Source organism: Rhinatrema bivittatum, chromosome 4 (assembly GCF_901001135.1).
Source record: "Rhinatrema bivittatum chromosome 4, aRhiBiv1.1, whole genome shotgun sequence".
Lineage (NCBI taxonomy): Eukaryota > Metazoa > Chordata > Amphibia > Gymnophiona > Rhinatrematidae > Rhinatrema > Rhinatrema bivittatum.
The window spans coordinates 379,746,498-379,770,149 of NC_042618.1; the positions used below are offsets into that span (position 1 = coordinate 379,746,498).

General features: G+C 43.1%; 1 protein-coding gene across 4 annotated transcripts in view; it reads left to right on the plus strand.

Annotated features, from left to right (window-relative positions):
* The window catches only part of CCDC66 (coiled-coil domain containing 66), a 237,977-nt gene that overhangs the window by 20,344 nt on the left and 193,981 nt on the right, over nt 1-23,652 (plus strand). For 3 of the 4 annotated variants that reach the window (XM_029600914.1, XM_029600915.1, XM_029600912.1), the window contains exons 3-4: nt 4,197-4,222; nt 22,956-23,418. In XM_029600914.1, coding sequence (XP_029456774.1) covers nt 4,197-4,222; nt 22,956-23,418 — 489 coding nt within the window. The remainder of the gene's footprint in view (nt 1-4,196; nt 4,223-22,955; nt 23,419-23,652) is intronic. The other variant, XM_029600913.1, reaches the window with a different exon arrangement.

Here is a 23,652-nt window from a genome sequence, read left to right on the forward strand (position 1 = left end):
ATTCTTCAGAAAGGTTCCTAAGATGCACATTACATTAAGTGAGAAAATGCAAGTGCAATGGGATTTAAAGCATTTAGATTTATTGCCCCATATACAAGACCAGAATGCTTGGATTGCACTGCTGTTGAAATGTAATCAAAATGCACTGAAACCCTGCCAGGCACCTTATGCCCTTCATTTTATACAGGGATCACAGTGACACTTTAATGGAACCTCTTTTATGGAAATGTAGGTTTATGCATAAATCTGTTGTCATTGCCAGAAATGTCAATGGATTTTTTTGTCACTATTGTAAGCACTCTAATTTACATAAGTGTTCCTGTAAAGAATAGTATTTCTTAAGCAGATTGGTAATATCTTATATGCTTTAATGAGTGCTTTGATTGATTGCTTTAATTGCTGTGAAGTATTAAGTTCAAGCAAAGGTATAGCAACCTGGAAAGTATTATTTACAAGAAAACTCTGTGTTGCCACAGTAATTCCCATATGGAAGTTAACAAAACAGTTTATCTTAAAGTTCATGGTTTTGATATATGCATACTGAATATAAAGTCAGAGACTCATATAATGCAACTATCTGTTGAGCTAAAGCTTATCAAAAAGTTCATTTATGTCCGATATTCCAAAAGATTTAAAAAGGGACTTCAGTTATGCTCTGAGGAAGGTGGACGTGTGTTGCTGAGCTCCCAAAGGGCCTACTCGCTTTTACCTGCTCAATCCCTTTCACTCTCTGCTAGTTTCACAGTCGTGGCATTGAGTAAGGATTCTCCTTAAAGCTGTTTACCCGTGGGCTGGGCTGAGCGGAGGTCAAAGCCCAGAAAAGCGACGAGAGGTAAATTCCCAGAGTGGGATGGAGAACTGGTGGCATCCATGTTTGATGAGGAGTTGGAAGAGGCCCTCGTGACTGCTGTGAGAGGTCTGGACAAAGTTGTAGACATTTTAGAGGAGTTCACAGCAAAAATAACCTTGCGTCTTGAAACGCGGCTGGGAATAGTGGTAGATAAAATTGCCCAGGTAATGGAAACTGTACGTGACCACTCAGATTGGCTAGATGAGGCTGGAAGATGCTCTAACTTCATTCAGTGCCAAGGTGGATAAGTTGGAGCGTCAGCAGATCTCCGTTGTCAGTAAGATTGTTGACCTTGAAAAACCAGTCAAGGTGCAACAATATTCAGATAGTAGGCCTCCTGGAGAAAACTGAGGATCGTGATGCTGTTGCTTTAGTGGTGTGATGGCTTCCCCAGCTGCTAGATATCCAGGCTAAAAATGACGCCATTAAGACTGATCGTGCGCACCACATAACTTCGCCAGTGCTGATTCGGAAGGGAATGTCATGGGCCCTGATTGTGCGCCTCCATAATTTTCAGAATAAGCAACACATTCTCACAGCTGCAAGAGAGGCTGGATCCTTGACTCATGGGGGCGAAGATTATGATGTTCGCTGACTTTTTGCCAGAGCTACAGAAGCAGTGCCAGGCATTTGGGGCTGTAAAATGTGAGTTTGGAAATTTGGGGTTCCCATATGTGATGCTATACCCCGCCAAACTCAAGGTAATCATCAGTGACAAGGTAGTCTTTCTTTTGTTCTACTTTGCAAGAGGCGGAAAAATTGCTATATGAAGAGCTGTATTAGAGCCTCGGACACGCCATGATAGGCCCACAAGCAGCCTCTCACCTCTCCGCTCTGTGGCAGTCGGAGCTGCTGCTGTCTGGAGACTGCCCCCACCCATCTTTGCAGTCTGGAGGCCGCCGTCGAGCACTGCCTTTCCCACGGCGAGCAAGCCGCCGCCGACCTCCTTTCTTTTGCAGCCCAGAGGCCGCTGTTGGTGCCGATGTTGCTGGATCCTCTTCGTAGCCTGGAGGCCGCCGCTGCTCACCGCCACTGCTGCAGTAGGGAGCTGCTGCTGACCAGGCCCTTCATGTGGCCTGGGAGCCGTTCTTGATTCTTCACGTGGCCTGAGGCCGCCGCCGTCCTTTTCCCGCTGCCCGGAGGCTGCCGTCGACCAGGTCCTCTTCTGCGGCCTGGAGGCCGCTCCGGAGCTTCTTGCGGCAGGAAGCCGCCATCTTCAGTCCTCTTCGTGGCAGGGAGCTGCTGATGTCTGGGCCTGCTCCTTCCTTCGCGGCATGGATGCTGTTCTCAGAGGTCCTGCCCTCCTCCTAAATGCGTGGCCGCGCCTCTCTGCTCCATTTAAAGGGTCAGCAGTGGGCAGTCCTTCTGGGCTCCTCCTGCTGACGTTCCCGAGGCGTTTCCTCTTCAGCCCTATAAAGAGGGCCTTCCTTCAGTCCGTCTTCGCCTTCGCAAGGAGCTGTCTGCTCCTGGATCCTCTGCTGTTCTAGCTCTTCGTCCAGGAGGCTCCAACGTCCATCCTCGCTTCTTCAAGGCACTCTGTTTCTTCGTGGGAATTCCCTAGTCTTCCTCTGTGGTTCCTGATCCTTCGTCTTCATCTTCATTCCATGTCTTGGTCTCTCGTTGGATCCCATCTCCTCATCTCCCGATGTTCCTGTCTTCTGATGTCTTCGTCTTCAGATGTTCAGTCTCCAGATGTTCCTAGTCCTGATGTCCCCGGTCCTGAAGTACCTGATGTGTCATGCTTCATGTTCCAGATGATCCTGATGTCATCATCTCCAGGGGTCCCTGATGTCCAGATGTCCTGGTGTCCAGAAGTACCGGTGTCTTGTTGTACCCATTGTCCTATGTTCCAGTCCTGATCCTGATATATCTGAGTTCCAGTTCAGAGTCCTGATCCTGATGCCCTTCTCGTTGGCAGCGCAAGCCTCCGGAAGGCCCTTGCTTTTAATGTTCTGAGTCTTGTATCCTATTCCTGGTCTTCGGAGTACCTTGTGCCTGCTTCTGTCCTCGACCTAGATCCTGAGCCCTCGTCCTCGTTTGAGTATCTGGAGTCCTCGCCTGACTTTCCTGAGTCCATATCTGATCTCCATCCACATCTTAGCATCCTGCATCCAAGTTCCAAGTGTCCTAGTCTTGTTCAAGTCTTCAAGCCTTGTCCAAGTCTCTGAGTTCCTGTCTTGTTCCAGTACCATCGCCTGTCCTCGACCTCTGTCCGTCCTGTCGCATCTGCCGTTCCCTTGCTTTTAATGTTCCGAGTCTTGTATCCTGTTCCTGGTCTTCGGAGTACCTTGTGCCTGCTTCTGTCCTCGACCTAGATCCTGAGCCCTCATCCTCGTTTGAGTATCTGGAGTCCTCGCCTGACTTTCCTGAGTCCATATCTGATCTCCATCCACATCTTAGCATCCAAGTTCCAAGTGTCCTAGTCTTGTTCAAGTCTTCAAGCCTTGTCCAAGTCTCTGAGTTCCTGTCTTGTTCCAGTACCATCGCCTGTCCTCGACCTCTGTCCGTCCTGTCGCATCTGCCGTTCCCAAGCAGCAGGTCCGAAAGGGCTATCGATTGGCTGGAGGGCTACCCCAGAGACCAGCATTGCGTTGTTGGGTCTCTCCCAGTGCGTGCAGGTTCGGCAGAGGTCAGGGCTCCGCTGGTCAGCCTGTCCACCCATGCTTGGACACATCTTGCCTGCCTTGGCACTTCCACGGAGCTCCTCTGCAGTTGCGCCCTGGTCCAAGGGTACACCAATCTCCCCAGACACAGGACTGCTCCCTAGTGCTCCTGCAACAGCATGAATATCTCGTATTAGAGAAAAAGGCACTGAATGTGGGCATGGTGTGGGCAGGGCATGGGCATTCCAGAGTGGCGCCAAGAGATGCGCGAGGAAGAACCAACACGGATAAGCACATGCCCAGGTCCAGGCCGCATAACTTTGCTTCTGCTATGGAGCAGTATGGGCTAAAGAATCAGGGGAGGTTGGAGGACCTAGCTGAACACTGGGCTAACTAGTGGTCATCAGTTGGAAATGCATCTGTAATAAAATACCCTTACTTGCATGTTCGTAAGCTGACTTGTGCTACTGGGGGCACGCAGGCTTAAAATTAGGCTCACATATGTGCGCACTCAGGCTATGTTATAACATGTGCATGCATGTTGTAAAATTGCCGTGTCTCTGGGCACATGCTGACACATATGTATATGTACACCCATGTATCCGTTTGAAAGTTACGGTCTCAATTGTGTTAATTTCCTTTAGGTTCTGTTCTAAATTTAGTTATAAACTACTTTTTTGAAAGCAAATTTCATCTAAGAAATGAAAATACCTGTTGATTATAACATTTTCTTTGTTTTACAGCAGTTGATTCAAAAGTTAACAAGCAGGTAAGCAATGGCACAATTTGGGGATGATGTAATAAGGGTTGCTAAAGTTAGCACAGGTTTGTACTGTTTTAGCATGCATTTTTCAGGAGTAAGTTAACTTTGGTATATAACAAGGGTTTTAACGCCCTAAAAAATGTGCGATATCGCGGGATTTTATGCCTGTTTTAAGATTAATTCAAGTGCATGCATATCTTATGTAAAAAAAAAAAAAAAGGCATTTGCTATTTTTTACCAATACAGGGAGGTGTGATAAAGGGCAGACAGCTTAAAGCACATTTTCTTAACGTTGGAAATTTAACTCTGTCAGAAGAAGAATAAAACTTTAACTCATGTTTTGTTTGCCATATTAAATTATTGCTGTGCCCAGTGTGGTAGTGTCTAGTTGCTTCTCTCACACCAGAGACAACAATAGAATAACTTTGGCCACCAGAAATGTGAGTTTACTTCACTTCAGACCCAGGAGTTTAATTTCCAGTGCTCTTGGGAAGAGCACCTACAGTAGATTGGCATTGTGCATTCAACTTTTGGCATACTGTTTAACTGTTAAAGCCCACCCCAGGGAGCTTACAGTTTGTTCAGATAGCTGTAAGTGCTCACTCCAAATAACATTGCATTCAAGGCCCATTTGGCATAGAATGGCAAGTAAAATCAAAGCATAAGCTCTCTGGGGAGGGCAGCTACAGCTAGCTTAATACATAAACTCTTTTTTTTTGGGGGGGGGGGGGCATTAAAGCTAAACAGGATGCCAAAGTGCATACTGTTCATCTAAATGTGCCTGCCCCAGAGAGCTTATGTTTTGATTTTGCTTGCAATGTCTTGCCAAAATAGCATTGCATGTAAGATTGGTGCTGTGCATCCAAACTGTGTGCACATTCTCTCTCTTATTCAAGGCCATTTTAATAAGAAATAGGAAGTAAAATAGAAGAATGAGGACTGCACATACAGCTAGATGAACAAAGCATAGGTTGTCTGGCAGAGCACCAACAGCTGAACAGTACACACTTTAGCACTATACATGCATGTGCTTTCCAGTTGTTATTGAAAAAAAAACTGTGACTGCCGCCTGCCTCAGAGAGCTTACATTGGAAATTTAACTCTTGGGTCTGAAGTGGAGTAAACTAATGCTTCAGGTGGCAAATGTTGTCTATTGTTATGCCCAGTGTGGTACTCCACTTCAGACCCAGGTGGATTTACATTTCCAATGTAAGCTGTCTGGGACAGGCATCTTCAGCTGAAGTCAGGATGCACATTACCAAGTGCATACCATTCAGCTGAAATTGCCCTCCTAAGAGATCTTTTGTTTTGTTCAGCAGTAAGTGCAAGCCCCAGAGAGCTTATGCCTTTGGTCTGAGCTGGAGAAAGCTCACGTTTCTGATGACCAAAGTTATTCTATTGCCGTACCCAGTCTGGTAGAAAGACACTACCACATAGGCACAACAATAGAATGTCATGGTTGCCATCGATAAGCAGGCTGAATTAGCCATGCTGTCTGGAACGTTCCCCTGGGGCAGCTCGAGGCGGAAAATTCTCTCCAGATATACAGAGCTTTTGCTCTGGTTACCATATGATTGCACCTCTACCTCTGTTCTGTTTCTTTTCCTGCGCAGCTCACATATGCGGATTCTCTTCTCTCGTGCCTTTTTCTTTCTTTTTCTTCACTCCGGTGAATCCCCGAAAGCACTTGTAAGTGCTATACATGATTCTCTCAATACCCTAGGATTCAAGTGCTGCCAATGCAGCAAAGTTATGTCCGTCACAGACGGGCATAACTATTGCTACTTGTGCCAGGGGCCATACCATGACCAGACATCCTGCCATGACTATGGCAGGATGTCACCAAGGGCCCAGCATCAAAGATGCAAAAAATCACCAGACTCTGGTATAATGAGGGAACCTCTTCAGTCAAATATGCCCCAACACATCGATCCACCCAATATTTGCCAGGGCCGAAATCGAAAAAAACGACTGCGCCAAAATGAGTGTCTTCGTTGGAGCCGATTTCAAAAAAACAGGGCCAGGTGGGGAAGCCCCCCAGAGAGCTCAGAGGTAAGGGTTCAGGTGATAAAACCCCTAAAAACCCTAATGCATCTATCAAAACAGCGCCGAAGACTGTCAAGAGCCAGGTGGACTCGTGCCCTTCAACGCACAAGGCATCGAAAGCAGAGAGCTACGGAGTATGGCACATGATGCACGATGCAGTATAATACACAACGCAGAACGGTGAGCAATGCACAGCACACAATGGCTCACAATGCAAGCTGAACCACAACATTGACACATACTACATCAACGCATGCATCGAAAGAAAAATTACCTATGATGCAGAAGATGAAAAGCAAATTGACACAGGAGTCCCATGAGTCGATGCACTCATTGCATAAGAAGCATGCGTCTCAGCACACGGTGAGAAAATACCAAGAAGGGGTTTCTCAATCGCAGTGGTGTCCAGACCCTCAAGTAGTCTTCACCCCAAGCGAACTCGTGGATTTTGAAGCTTCAGATGTTGACATCATGCAGGTCTCTGAGGACTCCTCTGCCTCCTCTCCCAGCAGTAGTGTCCATACGGGACTTTCCACAGTTTCCAAACAAAAGCAGAAAAAGTCTTAACTCCAAGAGCCATTAGTCAAGAGGCGAAGGTCACACCACAAAGACAAGGACCAATCACAACCGGTCAGAGGGCCAGATTCCTCAATTCTTCTGGAAGCAATATCTTCCTCCAAAACAAGGAGATCAAGTCTGTCAGGAAGAGAGGGAAATGGATCTCCACCTTTTACTAAAGAAAAAAATATTCTCCTTCCCACCTCAGGTAGGAGGCACTACCTCATAGGCCATGTCTCAAATTCCAGATATTCTACAGTCCTTTTTTGCTTCTCTGCCTTCTAGTTCCTCTGAAGAAGCCTTGTCACTCTCATTTCCTTCTTCACAGGAATGTGAAGTAGAGGAGGACAATCGTCACAACCCAAGTCCAATAACCTCGGAACCAGAAAAGGAGCCTCTGGACTCCCCTCCAACTTCACCAGGTATGTTGACTGAAATATCATCAGACCCTCCTGAGGAGTCACCAGAACCATCCTCGCCTCCGGAGGGTCTATCTTATTCAAAATTCATTGAAAAGGTGGGCTCCTTCTTAAAAATAGAAATCAAAAAGTTGCCAGATCCAAGGTTGGAAGTTCATGGTATTCTTAAAATCTTCGATATTCCGTTGGAACCGACCGCACTCCCATCTCATGCGGTCCTGAACACAATAATGGATAAATCATTGGAGTCTCTATCCTCAGTTCCCTCCACATCACGAAAGTCAGATCTAAAATATAGGATGCGTAGATCCTTACACTATGGGTTGGTACAGCTACCTCATGTACCAGTTGTGGATGAATCAGCAAAGAAAACATGCCTACATTCAATTACACCTCCAGGTAAAGATGACAAATACCTAGATGACTTTGAAAAGAAGATTTTTCAGGGAGCGATACTTAATGCCAGGATTCAGCAGCATCAATTCTATATCACACAGTATTTGTATGAATGCCTACAAATCTTAAAGCCAAAGGACACTTCATCAAGCGATGACCAACTACAGAACTAAGTGATAGCTGACATGGAAGAAGGATTACATTATCTACTTCGCACAATCTATGAAGCCTTTGAAACATTGGCTAGAATGTTAGCAGCATCAATAGCCACCAGAAGAATTGCCTGGCTTTGAGCGAGTGCAATCCGTGACAACGTCCATGAAAAACTGACAGATCTCCCTTGTAAAGAGGATAATTTATTTGGGTACAGGCTTCGGGAGACTATCCCAATTAAAGGATCAAAGCGTGGCGGTCTCCTCGCTTATGTCACACAGAGAAATCTTCCATAAGAAGATTCTGTCTGACCTATAAGAAATCATTCTACCACAGATGACAGTATAGGCCATTTGCCCCCTACAAGTCACCGCCCTATCAGCCATAAAGACAGCAGCCTCAGCAAACTCCAAACAAGGGGATGGCCAAGAGCTCAACATCCTCAAAAGCAAAAACAGGGCAACAATCATTTTGTTTCTATCACCCGTTCCTAAATAGCCGTGCCTCGCTATTTCCCGGTTTCTCTAGGTTTTTGTTCTTAATTGTTATGCTCTAAATGGCACTGCAAAATTGTTAATACCTTGTTACTGACCAAGTTTTCACCCCACTGTTCGATGTATCTCTCATGTGTTTGATGTAAACCGATGTGATATGATTGGTCATGAACGTCGGTATAGAAAAGGTACAAATAAACAATCAGAAACCACAACAGACCTTTTAAAAACAGCTCGGCCATAGCTAATGTCAGCAATAGGGGGCAGAATATCTTCCTTTTACCAGGCCCGGACCCCCATAACATCAGATTGTTGGGTTCTCAGTGTGGCGCAAAATGGATACGGACCGAATTTCAAGAACTGCGCCAGTGCCCCATCTTGCACCATCTTTCCGGGAGCAAGCAGGCATTATTTTCTCCAACAGGAGGTTCAGTTGCTACTCCAACTACAGGTGATCCAAAGAAGTGCGAAGGTTTATGCCTTATCTTGGACCTGTGGGCTCTCAATTCATTTAAAGAGAGAAATTCAACATGACATCTCTCAAAACCATTCTTCCATTTCTGCAACCCAATGACTGGATGTGCCCGTTGGATCTCAAGGATGCATATTACCATATCCTGGTGCATCTGTTTTCCTGGCGTTACCTTTGCTTTCAAGTGAACACTCAACACTACCAGTACAACGTGCTTCCGTTTGACCTGTCATCGGCACTCAGAGTGTTTACAAAATGCCTAGCCTTAGCTGTGGCCCACCTATGCAGGAAAGAGATCAGTGTTTCCCTATCTAGATGATTGGCTTCTAGTGGCCTCAAAATCCAAAGTGCTCCATTCACACCTAACGCAGACTATAACCTGCCTAGAGAATCTGGGATTCATAATCAACTACGAGAAGTCCAATCTACATCCCACTCAAGTCCTACACTTTATAGGAGTGGTGATAAACACCAAACTCTCTGCAAAGCTTTTCTTCCCTTGGAAAGAATTCAAACCTTTCGTGAACTGGCTCACACTCTTCGGAACCAGTCTCTCCCTCCAGCTTGTCACATACTCACTATTCTAGGTCATATGGCAGCGGCCATATATGTTGTTCCACACACTCTCCTACATATGCGATGACAACAATGAGGACTCAAGGCTCAGTCGTCTCAGCACGGTCACCCAATGTCGCCACATCTAGTCATGACTCAAGTCAGTGATCTCACACTTAAACTGGTGGCTAGCCCCTCGGGCGCTCCCTGCCAATTTTGAAACCTTCTTGCATTCAGTGTCTTGTGAAAAAACTGTTGCTCCCTCCCGATGCAGCCCTAGGTGAAACATGGGACCGTGTCGGGGGACGCGTTCTAAATTGGTGCGATTTTAAGTCAGTGGAGTTGCCGCTTAAAAATGAATAAAAGTTATCCTGCTCTGTAGAGCTTTTGAACTACCTTGTGGTTTGGACTAAATCCTTTCTGCACTTTTTGTCTGGACCTTTTTTTCTATACCATATACCTTTGTTGTATTGCTGCCTTCTTGTATGGGTGGGGCTGGAGCGTGGGCCTGTGATCTGTTGGCATGGTAGTGATCTTGATAGATTGGGGATAATGATTAAAAGGGAAGTTGAATTGAGGGGTGGAGGGGGGATCGGGGGTGGGTTAGAATGGTTTATTGAAGGTTTCTCACTCTGTGCTCTGCTGTTATGGTATTATGTGGATATTCTCCTGAACTGCAACCAGTCTATTTTGTAGGGAAGGTGACTCCAGCTGGGAGGGTCCCCTTTCCTTTGTTTAGCAGGAAAATAACTGGGTTAATGTTTTTTCCCATATGGGATGGCTAAGCAAGGGCCCCGCCTTGTCTCCTGGAATGTCTGTAGTATTCACTCACTCATTAAGAGGACAAAAATTCTTACAAGATTGAAGAGGAAGTTGGCCAATTTGGTGTTCTTACAGGAGATGCACCTTACCGATGCAGAGCATAAAAAAACTACGCCAACACTGGGCAGGGGCGGTTCATTATGCATCTGCATCCACCAAGTCAGCGGGCATGGCCATTCTGATTCATAAGAATTTAACTTTAACCGTCCAGCAGGAAATTAAAGACCCACTGGGCCGTTATATTATCCTTATTATGGAGTTACACCACACTCCAATGGTTCTTTGCAACCTGTATGCCCCAAACGCTTATAGCCCAAGATTTTTTCGAGAGCTTTATAACATTTTACTTCCTCATTCCTCACATACTTTGATAATGGGGGGTGAATTCAATGCGGTGAGAGACCCCCTCTTGGATAAGTCCTCGGTGAACCCTAATGATCAGAGACCGAGCAACGTGATTATCTTTTTAGAACATTCCCTACAGCTGGTGGATGCATGGCGGATGCTGCACCCGTCAGAGAGGGATTTTACATACATAACTCGGGCTCATCTACTCACTCTCGACTAGACTACCTCTTGGTGAGCTTCCATGCCTTTTCCAAAATTAACGATACAGGCATTGATGATGATATTATTTCGGACCATGCGCCGGTTTGGATTGAACTCTCGAGGCCAGATGCTGATAACTCGACGCCTCCTTGGCGTTTCCCCTACTTCTTGGCTGATGATCCTCAATTTCAAAATTTCCTCCTCGCCAAGTGGCGAGAATATGCTACTTTGAATAGTGCCCATATGAGTGACCCTATATTATTTTGGTATGCAGCCAAGACAGTGTTACGAGGGGATATTATCTCTTATCTAGCTCACAGACGGAAGATGCTGGGAGTTCAATTACAATGAGCGAAGCAGGCTTTAATTACTGCATATACTTGAATTAACAAAGAGCGCTTTCTGTTAGTCCAAGTAGTGCTTAATTCTTTAATTCACCAGAAGACAAAAAAGAGTTTAAGCTTTTTCAGTATGGTAATAAAGCTGGGAAGCTGATGACAAACCTTATCAAAGCTTCCAGGAGCCCTAGATGCATGACTGTCTTGAAGTCCCCCTCTGGCAAAGTGGTGAATGATACCTCTACAATATTAAGTAGTTTCCAGAAATATTACATGTATTTGTATACCTCAGAGGGTGGGGATGTTGATGGGTATGCAAACTTTCGCTCCAAGATTACATTACCCTATTTGACTCCAGACCAGTGTTCTTGGTTGAATGGCCCCATCACAACTGAAGATGTCACAGCAGCTATTAGGCAAGCGAAGCGCATTAAAGCCCCAGGCCCTGACGGGTTCACTGCAGAATTTTACAAATGCACAATGGATCTGCTCAGGGGCCCACTGACGCTAGCATTTAATGCTTTAATTAAGTAATTTCCTTACCCTGCCCACACCAATATAGCTCACATAATGCTCATTCCTAAATTGGGCAAAGATCTGCTATTTCCAGCCTCATACTGTCCCATCTGTTTATTGAATTTTGATTAAAAATTGATGGCAAAAATCTTAGCAGATTGTTTAGCAGAAATTTTACCATCACTGATTGCTCCTGGCCAGGTAAGAACATAAGAACATGCCATACTGGGTCGGACCAAGGGTCCATCAAGCCCAGCATCCTGTTTCCAACAGTGGCCAATCCAGGCCATAAGAACGTGGCAAGTATCCAAAAACTAAGTTTGTGCGAAAACATTATGCATTAACTAACATACGGAAGGTGCTTAATGCAATGGCCCTATGTGGAAGGGTGAGAAAGCCCTTCTTAGTGGTCAGTTTCGATGCTGAAAAGGCATTTGACCGTGTTGAATGGGACTACCTTTTCCAATGCCTCCATGACATAGGCTTAGAGGGCTTCTTCCATGATGCGATACGCTTGCTCTACACAGACCCGATGGCAGTCATCGTGGTGAGTAGAGCACTGTCTGATCCCTTTCCTTTTTTATTTTTTTAAATTTTTTATTTTCAGAGTTTTAAATTTCTCACAAGAATACATCTTGTAAAAGTAATAACTGTACATTAATGTGGAAAATTATTCAGAAGGTATTGCAATACATCTTGTGAAATATACATGCACCTTAAATATAGGAAATAGGGAGGAGGCTCAGTGAAAAAATAAGCGATATCAATTTGAAAAACTGAAACAAAGCAAACTAAAGGACGTCGAGGATGTTCACGACATATTTCCTTATGCCAAACCTCTGGTGGGTGCTAAATGTGTGTGCGTGCATCCAAAAATGCTCTAAGTTGGTTAGCCTCAAAGAAAACATAATTAACATTTTGGTGCCTAATACTGCACTTGCACAGATAATGAAGTATAAATTGTGCACCCAATTGAAGTGCTTCCGCATGCATAGATAGAAACTTTTTCCTTCATATCTGAGTAGTCTTAGTCAAATCTGGGTAAATCCAGAGCTTCCGACCATAGAATAGAGACTGCCTGTTCTGAAAGAAAAGCTTCAGGGCATAATTATGGTCCATCAGGAAAGCGAATGAAACCAATATCGATCTTCTCTGTGTAACGTCTGTTTCCTGAGACAGTTCCAGAATTGCTGTTATATCCAATGATGGTGGTTGCCTTAATTCCTCTTGGTCAGCCGGTGTAACTTGAGGGAGGTAATACACTTTTGTTATCACTGGCATTGCAGATTCAGGGATTTTTAAGACCTAAAGAATATATGTTTTAAAGAGTTCCAGTGGGGAAATGAAGTTTATAACAGGAAAATTCAACACTCTTAAATTATGTGGACTCAGACTGGACCAATTTTTGTTGAATCTTTTCAGTAGAAGAAATCCGCTGTTCCATATCTTCTACTTTAAGATTAAATGTTGATATCAAATTTGAATTGACTAAAACTTGATATTTCATTTCCAAAGTCACTTGAGATAAAGAAGTTAAAGATGAGTCAATAGATTTTAAGGCTGTCCATATTCCTTCCATTGTCGTTACTTCTGGGTGCTGAAATCTAAGTCCAGTCTCTAGAGCATATGGGTGAGCCCCACCCCCCACCCTCACCCACACTGGTGCCCGCACCCAACACTGTACCTTGCACAGATTGCAAAACCTCGGTTGGTCTCATCACATCAGAAGGGACTCAATCTATTCCTTCCTCTTCTCTCCCAGATCTCGTCCCATCAGCTGCTCGAGACCCCAAGATCTCCCCTGGGGTCTTCATCCATCACTCTGATGTCGAATCTCCCTGGGTTATCTCCAGGAAGGTCTTTGCCATCACCGGTATCAGGCCAACTGTGTTCGCATGGCCAAGAGCAACAGGCCTGTTCGGCGTGCCAGGGCTCAGCGTGGTGTCAAGGGTCAGAGGGGAAGGTGTTCGCTCTTCCACCCTCCCTTCAGCAACCATTCCTTCCCGCATTGATGTCTGATTATCTGCGAAGAATCCCTCAATGCAAGGTTGAGAGGAATCTATAGAGGGTGAGCTCGATGTCACTCCTCCAAGTCTCACCTTTCTTTTTGTGTGCGGCATTTTTTAGGAAAATTTTCAGTCGAGAAGAAAAGACGCAGCGGGAGACATCTCGCAGTGTTCCTACTTGGCGGCCATCTTGGTCCTCCCCTGTCTGATCCCTTTCCGATCAAGAGAGGGACCCGACAGGGCTGCCCTCTCTCCCCCTTACTTTTTCTTATAATGTTAGAACCCCTTCTTCTTCTCGTTCAAGCCACCAAGGAGGTAAAAGGGATTACATTTTGTGAGGAGATATTTAAATATGCGGCGTTTGCTGATGATATATTGGTTTTTCTGACAGAGCCTCAGTGCTCTTTACAACATAAGAACATGCCATATTGGGTCAGACCAAGGGTCCATCAAGCCCAGCATCCTGTTTCCAACAGTGGCCAATCCAGGCCATAAGACCCTGGCAAGTACCCAAAAACTAAGTCTATTCCATGTTACCGTTGCTAGTAATAGCAGTGGCTATTTTCTAAGTCAACTTAATTAATAGCAGGTAATGGACTTCTCCTTCAAGAACTTATCCAATCCTTTTTTAAACACAGTTATACTAACTGCACTAACCACATCCTCTGGCAACAAATTCCATAGTTTAATTGTGCGTTGAGTAAAAAAGAACTTTCTCCAATTAGTTTTACATGTGCCACATGCTAACTTCATGGAGCACCCCCTAGTCTTTCTATTATCCGAAAGAGTAAATAACCGATTCACATCTACCCGTTCTAGACCTCTCATGATTTTAAACACCTCTATCATATCCCCCCTCAGCCGTCTCTTTTCCAAGCTGAAAAGTCCTAACCTCTTTAGTCTTTCCTCATAGGGGAGCTGTTCCATTCCCCTTATCATCTTGGTAGCCCTTCTCTGTACCTTCTCCATCGCAATTATATCTTTTTTGAGATGCGGCGACCAGAATTGTACACAGTATTCAAGGTGTGGTCTCACCATGGAGTGATACAGAGGCATTATGACATTTTCCGTTTTATTCACCAGTCCCTTTCTAATAATTCCCAGCATTCTGTTTGCTTTTTTGACTCCCGCAGCACACTGAACCGACAATTTCAATGTGTTATCCACTATGACGCCTAGATCTCTTTCTTGGGTTGTACCACCTAATATAGAACCTAACATTGTGTAACTATAGCATGGGTTATTTTTCCCTATATGCTTCACCTTGCACTTATCCACATTCAATTTCATCTGCCATTTTGATGCCCAATTTTCCAGTCTCACAAGGTCTTCCTGCAATTTATCACAATCTGCTTGTGATTTAACTACTCTGAACAATTTTGTATCATCTGCAAATTTGATTATATCACTCGTCGTATTTCTTTCCAGATCATTTATAAATATATTGAAAAGTAAGGGTCCCAATACGGATCCCTGAGGCACTCCACTGCCCACTCCCTTCCACTGAGAAAATTGTCCATTTAATGCTACTCTCTGTTTCCTGTTTTTTAGCCAGTTTGCAATCCATGAAAGGACATCGCCACCTATCCCATGACTTTTTACTTTTCCTAGAAGCCTCTGTTGCAGATCTTCCAGCCTCTGTTGCAGATCTTCCAGGCTTTTGGAACTTTTTCTGGTCTTCGTATAAATTGGGACAAATCAGAAGCCCTAGCTTTCCCGGATTCCCTAAAGGAGAGGTGGGTTACCTCCTTCCCCTTACATTGGGCGGGGGATAAGATTCGTTATCTGGGTGTCCAACTTACCACTAATCTACCCAATATATATGGGCTGAATATTGCTCCGTTACTGCACATCACGCAGGAGAAACTGCAAGCTTGGAGAGATCTGCCTCTCTCCTTGGGTGGTTGGGTAAACTTATTTAAAATGGTTATCCTTCCCAAATGGCTCTATGTGCTCCGCTGCAACTTAAAGCTAAAGACCTCAGGGCTCTGGATAAACTCCAGCGCTCCTTCTTTTGGTGTGGTAAAAAATCACGTGTATCTCTGACGTGATTGAGGGAACGATGGGGATGGGGCGGCTTGGGGGTTCCTGACTTTACAATTTGGCCAGTAACCTGCGGGCTACATGGGATTGGATCCTCGGTACGTCAACTTATGTGAATTATACTACGGAGCAGGCCCTGCTGGACTTGCACTATGTATTTCAGGCACTGATGTCTCGCCTTCCAGCCTCCTTCCAGCATCAAGTATTACTAGAGCCCTTCAGCTTCACATGGGCCCATTCAACCAAGAAGTTGGGCATCCCACAGTTGTGCTCTTATTTACTTCCAGTAAGGGGTAATTTTGAGTTCTCCCCGGGATTACAATCAGCGGTCTTTCATTTCTGGACAGATCGGTGTATCATTCAATTGGGGCATGTCTTGGATGGAGAAGATGCAATTCTTGCCTTTCAGGCCCTGAGGGATCTTTATGGGTTGCAGGCCTCACATACATTTTCCTACTTACAGGTACAACATTATGTCAGTTCCTTGCCACAGGAGTAACGTAAATACAATATTTTTCATACTTTGAATGACTTGTTTTTATTTGACAATCAGAAACCGCTCTCCTTATTGGCCTATTATAAGGGTCTCAAAAAAAGGGCCAAATTGATACTGGTACGGTCCTGGCAGAACGATGGAACAAGGATGGTCTGTTTTCAATTGCCCCATTGATACTTTGGAGCGGTTTTAAACAAGTTTCAGTGACCACCACCAATATGTATTATAGAGAAATGCAATTTAAGTTCTTTTGTTGAGCTTATGTTTCCCCTTGTATTATGTATTTGTCTAAAATAATAGATTCAGCATCATATATGATGTGCCAAACAGCCGTGGGGTCTTTATCACACCTTTTTTGGGTATGCCCCCCCCAGTTAAGCGTTTCTGGGGCGTATTGTCTAATATCTAGAGGGCATTTTGGCTGTTACTCTTCCCTTGACCCCAGAACTACTTTGATTGTATTCTTTCCTTGCTGGTTAAAGGTCTGGGATCTCGCCTCATAAAAAAGGCGACTATGGTTGGGAATTCTTCTTGAGTGGAGAGATGTTATTCCCCCCTCCTTTTGGATGTGGCAGAATTATATGCACCACATGATGCAGATGGACAATATGGCCTCTCGGATCTCCTTTCAGCATCAACGGAGATTCTTATTGATCTGGACTTGTTCCTGCAAACATTACCCCACAATTCCAGGAGTCTATCTTTGAATGACTGACCAGAGTTGCAAATGATGGAAATATTCCACATAGTGGACCGATAATAGCTTAAATTGGCAGGTTTGAAATGAGGGGGGGAGAGGGGGGACTCTGGTGGGGGGTATAATTGTGCTGGAATCTTTTTTTGTTCTGTCATATCAAAATGTTGGATTTTGCAGTTTCTACCTGTGGTGGCTCAGAACTAAGCCCTGCAGGGCGTATTTCTTGTTTCTGAAAAATAAAAAATTGTTGGGGAAAAAAAAAAGAAAAACTTGCCCAACTGAAACTCTCTATGAACCTGAAAAAAACAAATTAATTTGGTTGAGCTGAAATCCACCAAAATCTATTCCTCCAGGTATTGATCTTAGAAATCAGCATTTAATCCCAGCAACTCAAGTAAGAGATCTAGGAGTCCAAATCGATGAAAATTTAACAATGAAAGCCCACATTAGCAAACTGATCAAATATGGTTTCTACAAGCTGCGAATCCTAAGCTGATTGAAACAGTTGAGTTCAGAATAGTATTTATAATCTCTAATATTCTCTAACCTAGGTTATTGTAATTCCATACTTCTAGGACTTCAGGCTAGTCACTTAAAACCACTACAACTACTGCAAAATGCTGCAGCCAGACTTTAGACTGAACAAGGAAATATGACCACATCACCCCTACTCTGATAACATTGCATTGGTTCCCTTTTCAATCAAGAATATTATACAAAGTTCTAACAATAATATTCAACAAGATTGATCTGAACAACGATATGATGGGAATAACATTTAAACCACATATTCCCACACGATCTCTTAGATCCCAGAATAAAGGCCTACTGGAAATCCCGACCATAAGAAATTCTATTCTCACATATCTCACACAAACTAGAGACCGAGCGATATCAATTGCTGGTCCAAAGCTATGGAACTCAATGCCAGAGAATCTTCGAACAATAACAGACAATAAGAAATTTAAGAAAGACCTGAAAACTTGGCTATTCACTAATGTCTATTGTTTGACTGATATATCCAGCTCATCTTGACTTGATAACAGAAACTTGTCCTGAACAATACCCCCCCTTATTTTCAACCCCCCTCCCCCATAATCTAGCTATGATTGCATGCTATGTGTCTGTTCACCTGTGTGCTTGCCTGTCTTTGTAATTCATCTTATGTTTTTGTGCATACCCTGTACACCCGTTGTGAACTAGTGATTCTCACATAGAATGACTGCATATAAAATATTCAAATAAATAAATATTACTTTCTACTACTTGACTCAGCCAAAGTAACTTGCAGCTAGAGTTAAAGCTCATCAGCTCAGGGCCACAGCAGCTTCTATTGCTCACCTCTGCGACGTACCAGTTTTGGATATCTGTAGAGTGCCTACTTGGTCTTCTCATCATACTTTCACATCTCATTACTGCCTCCAATAACAAATGAGATCAGATGCAGTGGTGGTTGAGGTGATACTACACTAAGCCTTTGGCACAAAGAGCTGTCCACTAACGGGGGTGGGTTTTGCACACTGGACCTCTTAGAGCATGGCAGCAAAGAAGAAAGTCACCTTTCGACATTAGATACTCAACACTGTACTCAATCTACCCTTAGCTGGGGACTCCCAGACAGCATGGCTAATTCATCCTGCTTATTGACAGGAAAAAAGCAAGTTTTGCTTTCTGTAAACAGTGTTTTCCGTAGATAGCAGGATGAATTAGCCATGCGATTCTACCCTCCTCCCTGGACAGTCTCTCATCCTTTCCATCTGGTCTTTGCCTAATTTTTCTGTTCGCTGCCCATTCATACTTTCTTAACTGAAGCAGCAGTGCAATTGTGCAGGAACTACCTTGCAGGCACGCAGAGCAAAAGCTTTGTATATCTGGAAAGAAACTTCCACCTTGAACCGCCCCAGAGGAACATTCCAGACAGCATGGCTAATTCATCCTGCTATCTACGGAAAACACAGTTTAAGGTAAGCAAACTTGCTTTTATTCCACCTCAGGCTAAGGAGTTACACTGAAAATCCAGGTAAGAGCAGTAAACCAGGAATACAGAGGTAAGAACTTGAAGTTGGAAGGAGTGTGACCAAAACAGACTTGCATGCAAGATTGTGCCCAAGTTGGGATGCTCAGTGCCAATGTCACATGCAAGGCCATTTTGCCAAGTGAAATCTAAGGGTAAGCTCTCTGGAACAGGCAACTACAGCCATTTGAGATGCATAGCTTGAAATTGCTTACTGTTTAGCTGTAGGTACCTTCCCTAGAGAGTTTACGCTTTGATGCCACTTGGCATGCCTTGTTCAAATAGTGTACAATACACAATGAAGGAATATATATCTTTTCTCTTGTATCTTATATCTAAACTCAACATATAGAGAAAATGTACAATTAATATACCATACCACCTACAGTGGCATGCCTATATGTAGCTAGGTTTGAAGCAAGATCTATATATAACTCTGATTTTCATGAAGGTGGTTTTTTGGAAAAGATACATAGATGATGTGTTCTGGATCTGGAAAGGGAGAAATGAAGAATTGGACAATTTTGTGAGATAAATAAATTCTGCAGATAGAAACTTGGTATTCACAGTAACATATGATAAAGTTACAGTGCCTTTTTTAGACATTCGTGTTTATATACATGATTCGATTTTGATGACCACAGTTTACAGAAAACCTACTGATAAGAATACTGTGTTACATTACCAGAGTTTTCATCCTCGCCAGTTGAGAAATAACATCCCGGTGGGGCAGTTTTGTGCTGACCTACAGAAGAGTATAAGATTCAACTATATAGGATGGTTTAAAGCACGGGAGTATAATCACGCTGTGATTCATAAGGCATACAAGAGGGCCTTAAATACAACTAGGGAGAACCCTTTGATTAAATCTCATAAGGAGAAACCATCCAGAATGATCTGTTCTATCCCGTATTCTTCTAAAACCCCTTTGATTAAGGAGATTGTGCTTAAACATTGGCATGCAGTATCGTCGTTAACAAATTTTTCAGAACTCCCCATTTTCGCTATTAAGAAGCGCCGCAGTTTGGGGGATAATTTGCGACAGCGAAGTGATGTTACACAGTTGGATGATATGGTTGGTGTTCCATATGTGCACAAGTATTAGAGATAGATTCATTCCAGCATCCGAGGTTAGATTGGAGATATGAGATACCTGAACAATTTACATGTAATTCTCAAGGGGTAATATACGTGGTGGTATGTCCTTGTGAGCTGATTTATATTGGCCAGACAGTAAGATCTATCAGACATAGGATAATAGAACATAAAAGTCATAATAGATCCATGATAGAGAATGCCCCATTAGTTGAACATTGGATCAAGCAGCAGTACACATTGGAAGATTTAAAATTCTTTGTAATTGGAAGGGTGCAGTTAAAAAATGGAGGGGGATCTATCTTCTACATTAAGACATTTGGAGCAACGTTATATTTTTTTATTGGAACACGATGTCTCCAACAGGATTAAATGGTCCAATTAAATGGTCTGCTTTTCTTTAATGACCGCTTGAGATTGTTGAGGTTTGTCATGCATAAACCCTTTGGTTATGACTTCTGGTATCATATTAGGTTATTTCAGAGAGGTGAATTAAATAGGGGCAATAACTGTATCATTGTTTTTAAAGGAGGAATATGAACTAATAAGAAGGGTTTTTGGCCCCTTTAAATATCGGAGGGGAGACCTGGTATTTGTGCATACATATCTGACTTTAAAAGTAGCATTGCTGCCATTGTTAATTAGTGAGCACATTTAGTGATTGCATATTTCTGTAGTTAATAGGTAGTGATTATGTATATATATGAGCGTTGTTAGCGTTTGGGTTACATGACGACGAGGATGTGATGTAGAGACGCTTGTGGACGTCACTTCCAGGTTTTTTGGGTAAGTGCAGTGTTTGGTATTCAGATCGGTATAGTGGGAGAAGGTGAGCTTTATCTGTAAAATTGTGCATTAATTGTTTTGTAGGAGTGGTGAAACAATTTTGAAACGAGAGATAATATAGTTAAAGAGAATGTGTCACACCCGCTTGAGGGGTGGTGGTGCGGCACTATTTAAAACGTTAAGGGGCTATACAGGCTTCCTATAAAGGGTGAGTGAATATATTGGTATAAGGTTAGATAAGAACAAAACATTTATTTGAGTAGGTAGTTATTTATAATGGGCCGGATTTTAAAAGGGTTACGCGCATAAGGTACGCGTGTAACGCTTTTAAAACCCTCCTGCGCACGCCGAGCCTATTTTGCATAGGCTCGGCAGTGCGCGTAAGTCCCAGGGCTTCGCTAGGGGTGTGTGTCGGGTGGGCGGCGCGACGATCTGGGCTTTCCTGGGGGCGTGTCGGGGGGCATGGTGCTGGCCCGGGGGTGCAGCTGAGGCCTCCGGAACAGCCCCCAGGTTGGGAGATGGCGCGCCAGCAGCACTTGCTGGAGGCAGGCATAACTTTTAGAATAAAGATGGGGGGGTGGATTAGGGAGGGGAAGGTGCGGGTGGGTAGAAGGAAAGTTCCCTCCGAGGCCGCTCCGATTTCGGAGCGGCCTCGGAGGGAACGGGCAGCGCGCGCAGGGCTCGGCGCGCACAAGGTGCACAAATGTGCATCCCCTTGCGCACGCCGACCCTGGATTTTATAAGATACGTGCGGCTACGCGCGTATCTTATAAAATCCAGCGTACTTTTTTTCGCGCGTGCACTGTTTCTTAAAATGTACCCCAATGTGTTTTGCATTTGTAGAGACAGCTCAGGAATGATGTTTGGAAAGGTGCTTTAGCAATATGATATTTTCCTGAGGAAGCCCGTAACTAATCGGGCGAAACAGAGAATTCTTTGTCAGAAATACAGGAAATACAGAAAGTATTAATCAAGTTTGAGAACAGCTCTGCAAATACAAATTCATTATTTCTGTTGAAGGAGAGGAAACAACGATAAAAAATTTGAATAAATTGAGAAGACGACATATATATAAAATGGATTGTATAAATTAAAATATTGCTAGTTCAAAAGTCTTAAAGTCATTAAATTTCAGGATTGTTGTGGTCTTTTAGACACTGTATTTGCATTATAACTTTATGATGATTTTTTATTTGGTGTGAGTGTGGGGTGTGATGAATGTGCAAGATAGTTTTAATATGTATAGTTAGGTTTTGTAACATTACATTTCAATAAATGTGGTATTTAAATATATTAATTGCACATTTTCTCTATACGTTGAGTTTAGATTGTTCAAATAGTGTGGCATGCGAGATTATGCCCAAGTCAAGATGTCCAGTGCCAATCTAGCATGCAAGATAATTTTGGTCATGTCACAGACATACCTCCTTACTCCTGTTTTAAAACACTTTTTAAAGTACTTTTCTGCATTAGTGTGGATTTTTCAGTTTTGCTCATGTTTTGGTGCATATTTTTAATTCCAATTTGATTTGCATCCCATTAGCTTACTGCATCTCGTGGGGACCCTTGTTTTTAACATGCAAGTTAAGTAAAATCTGTGCTAAAATTTAACTCAATTTTAGCACGGGTTTTATTACATCGGCCCCTTTGTCTTTAGTTACATAGTCCAAAAAGAACAGAAGGAACATTTTTATGAAATTAATAAAAAATAAACACCTGGATTGATTCAGTCTTTTTAACCTACATATTTTATCTACCAAAAAAGGCAGTCTAGTTTTGAGGAGGGAAAAAGTTTAAATAGGCCAATGATTTTTAAATTAGGGATTTGAAAGCAGGTAAATAACTTTTAAATGATCAACTGAATGGCCAGATATCTTAAGTGTAATTTGTATGAAGCATAAAATAGATGTTGACTGTTTTAGCTTGCAGTTTAGATTTTGTGCATGCAAACAAAACATTTTAAATAGACAGTATATGTTAAACTACTACTGTTTGTGTTTATTGCTTCTATAGCATTACTTGATTTATGTAGAGCTATACACAAACCTACAAGAGACACTCCCTCCCTTCTATGTAGCGCTTGCAGTTCAACCAAGACAAATTATACAGGGCAAAAGAGACTTTGAGAATTTCATTTATTAAGACCATTGTTAAAATTATAAGGCTGTAGGCTGGTTAAAAATTGGTAAAAATTGTGATTGAGAATTATGTAGCAATCCTTTCTTTGCACATATGCAGTTCTTTGTTTAGTCTTCTGTATAAAAACAAACAAACTATTTTTCAGCAGGTCTGTTATAAATCAAGAACACAAAAGCATAGTTTACGAAATAAACAGACTGGCCAAATTCTTAAGTCAACGCAAAGCACCAATGTCAAGATTGAAAAATGTTTACCAAAAAACAGAACTGGCACTGGATTTTTATTAACAAAAGGAGACAGAAAACCTGGTAATTTGCCACCAGGGAAGCCAACCAGTGATTCGCCAAAGGAGAACAAAGACCATGCTTTGATAATCCAAGAAAGTGAGATTGGAAAACAGGATACACAGAAGACTAACATCAGTATTAAAAAGACTGTAGTATCTAACACAAAACAGAAATCTCAGAAAAAACATAACATTACTGCTGAAGATCTCCGGAATAGTTTGGTATGCTTAACTCAGGATCAGTTACAGCAGATTTTGTTGGCTGCTCGTCAAGGAACAAAAGCTGTATCCGAAGACCAGGATGACAAAGAAGGGCAAACAAGTAAGAAGCTTCCTTAATCACAGAGATTGTTCATTTGTGGTTGAAAAACATTCTTTTCCAGTTAACAGCAGACTAAGGGACAGATGTACTAAAGGGTTTATCCCATTTTGTGCCTGTGGGAAAAATATTTGGCACTTGTGGCCTGAAATCTGGTGATTTCATTAGGGTGGCTCTTCAAAGCAGGTTATCTTACTCTCAGAGTTGGCCGGCTAGACTCCACATTTGAAAATACCT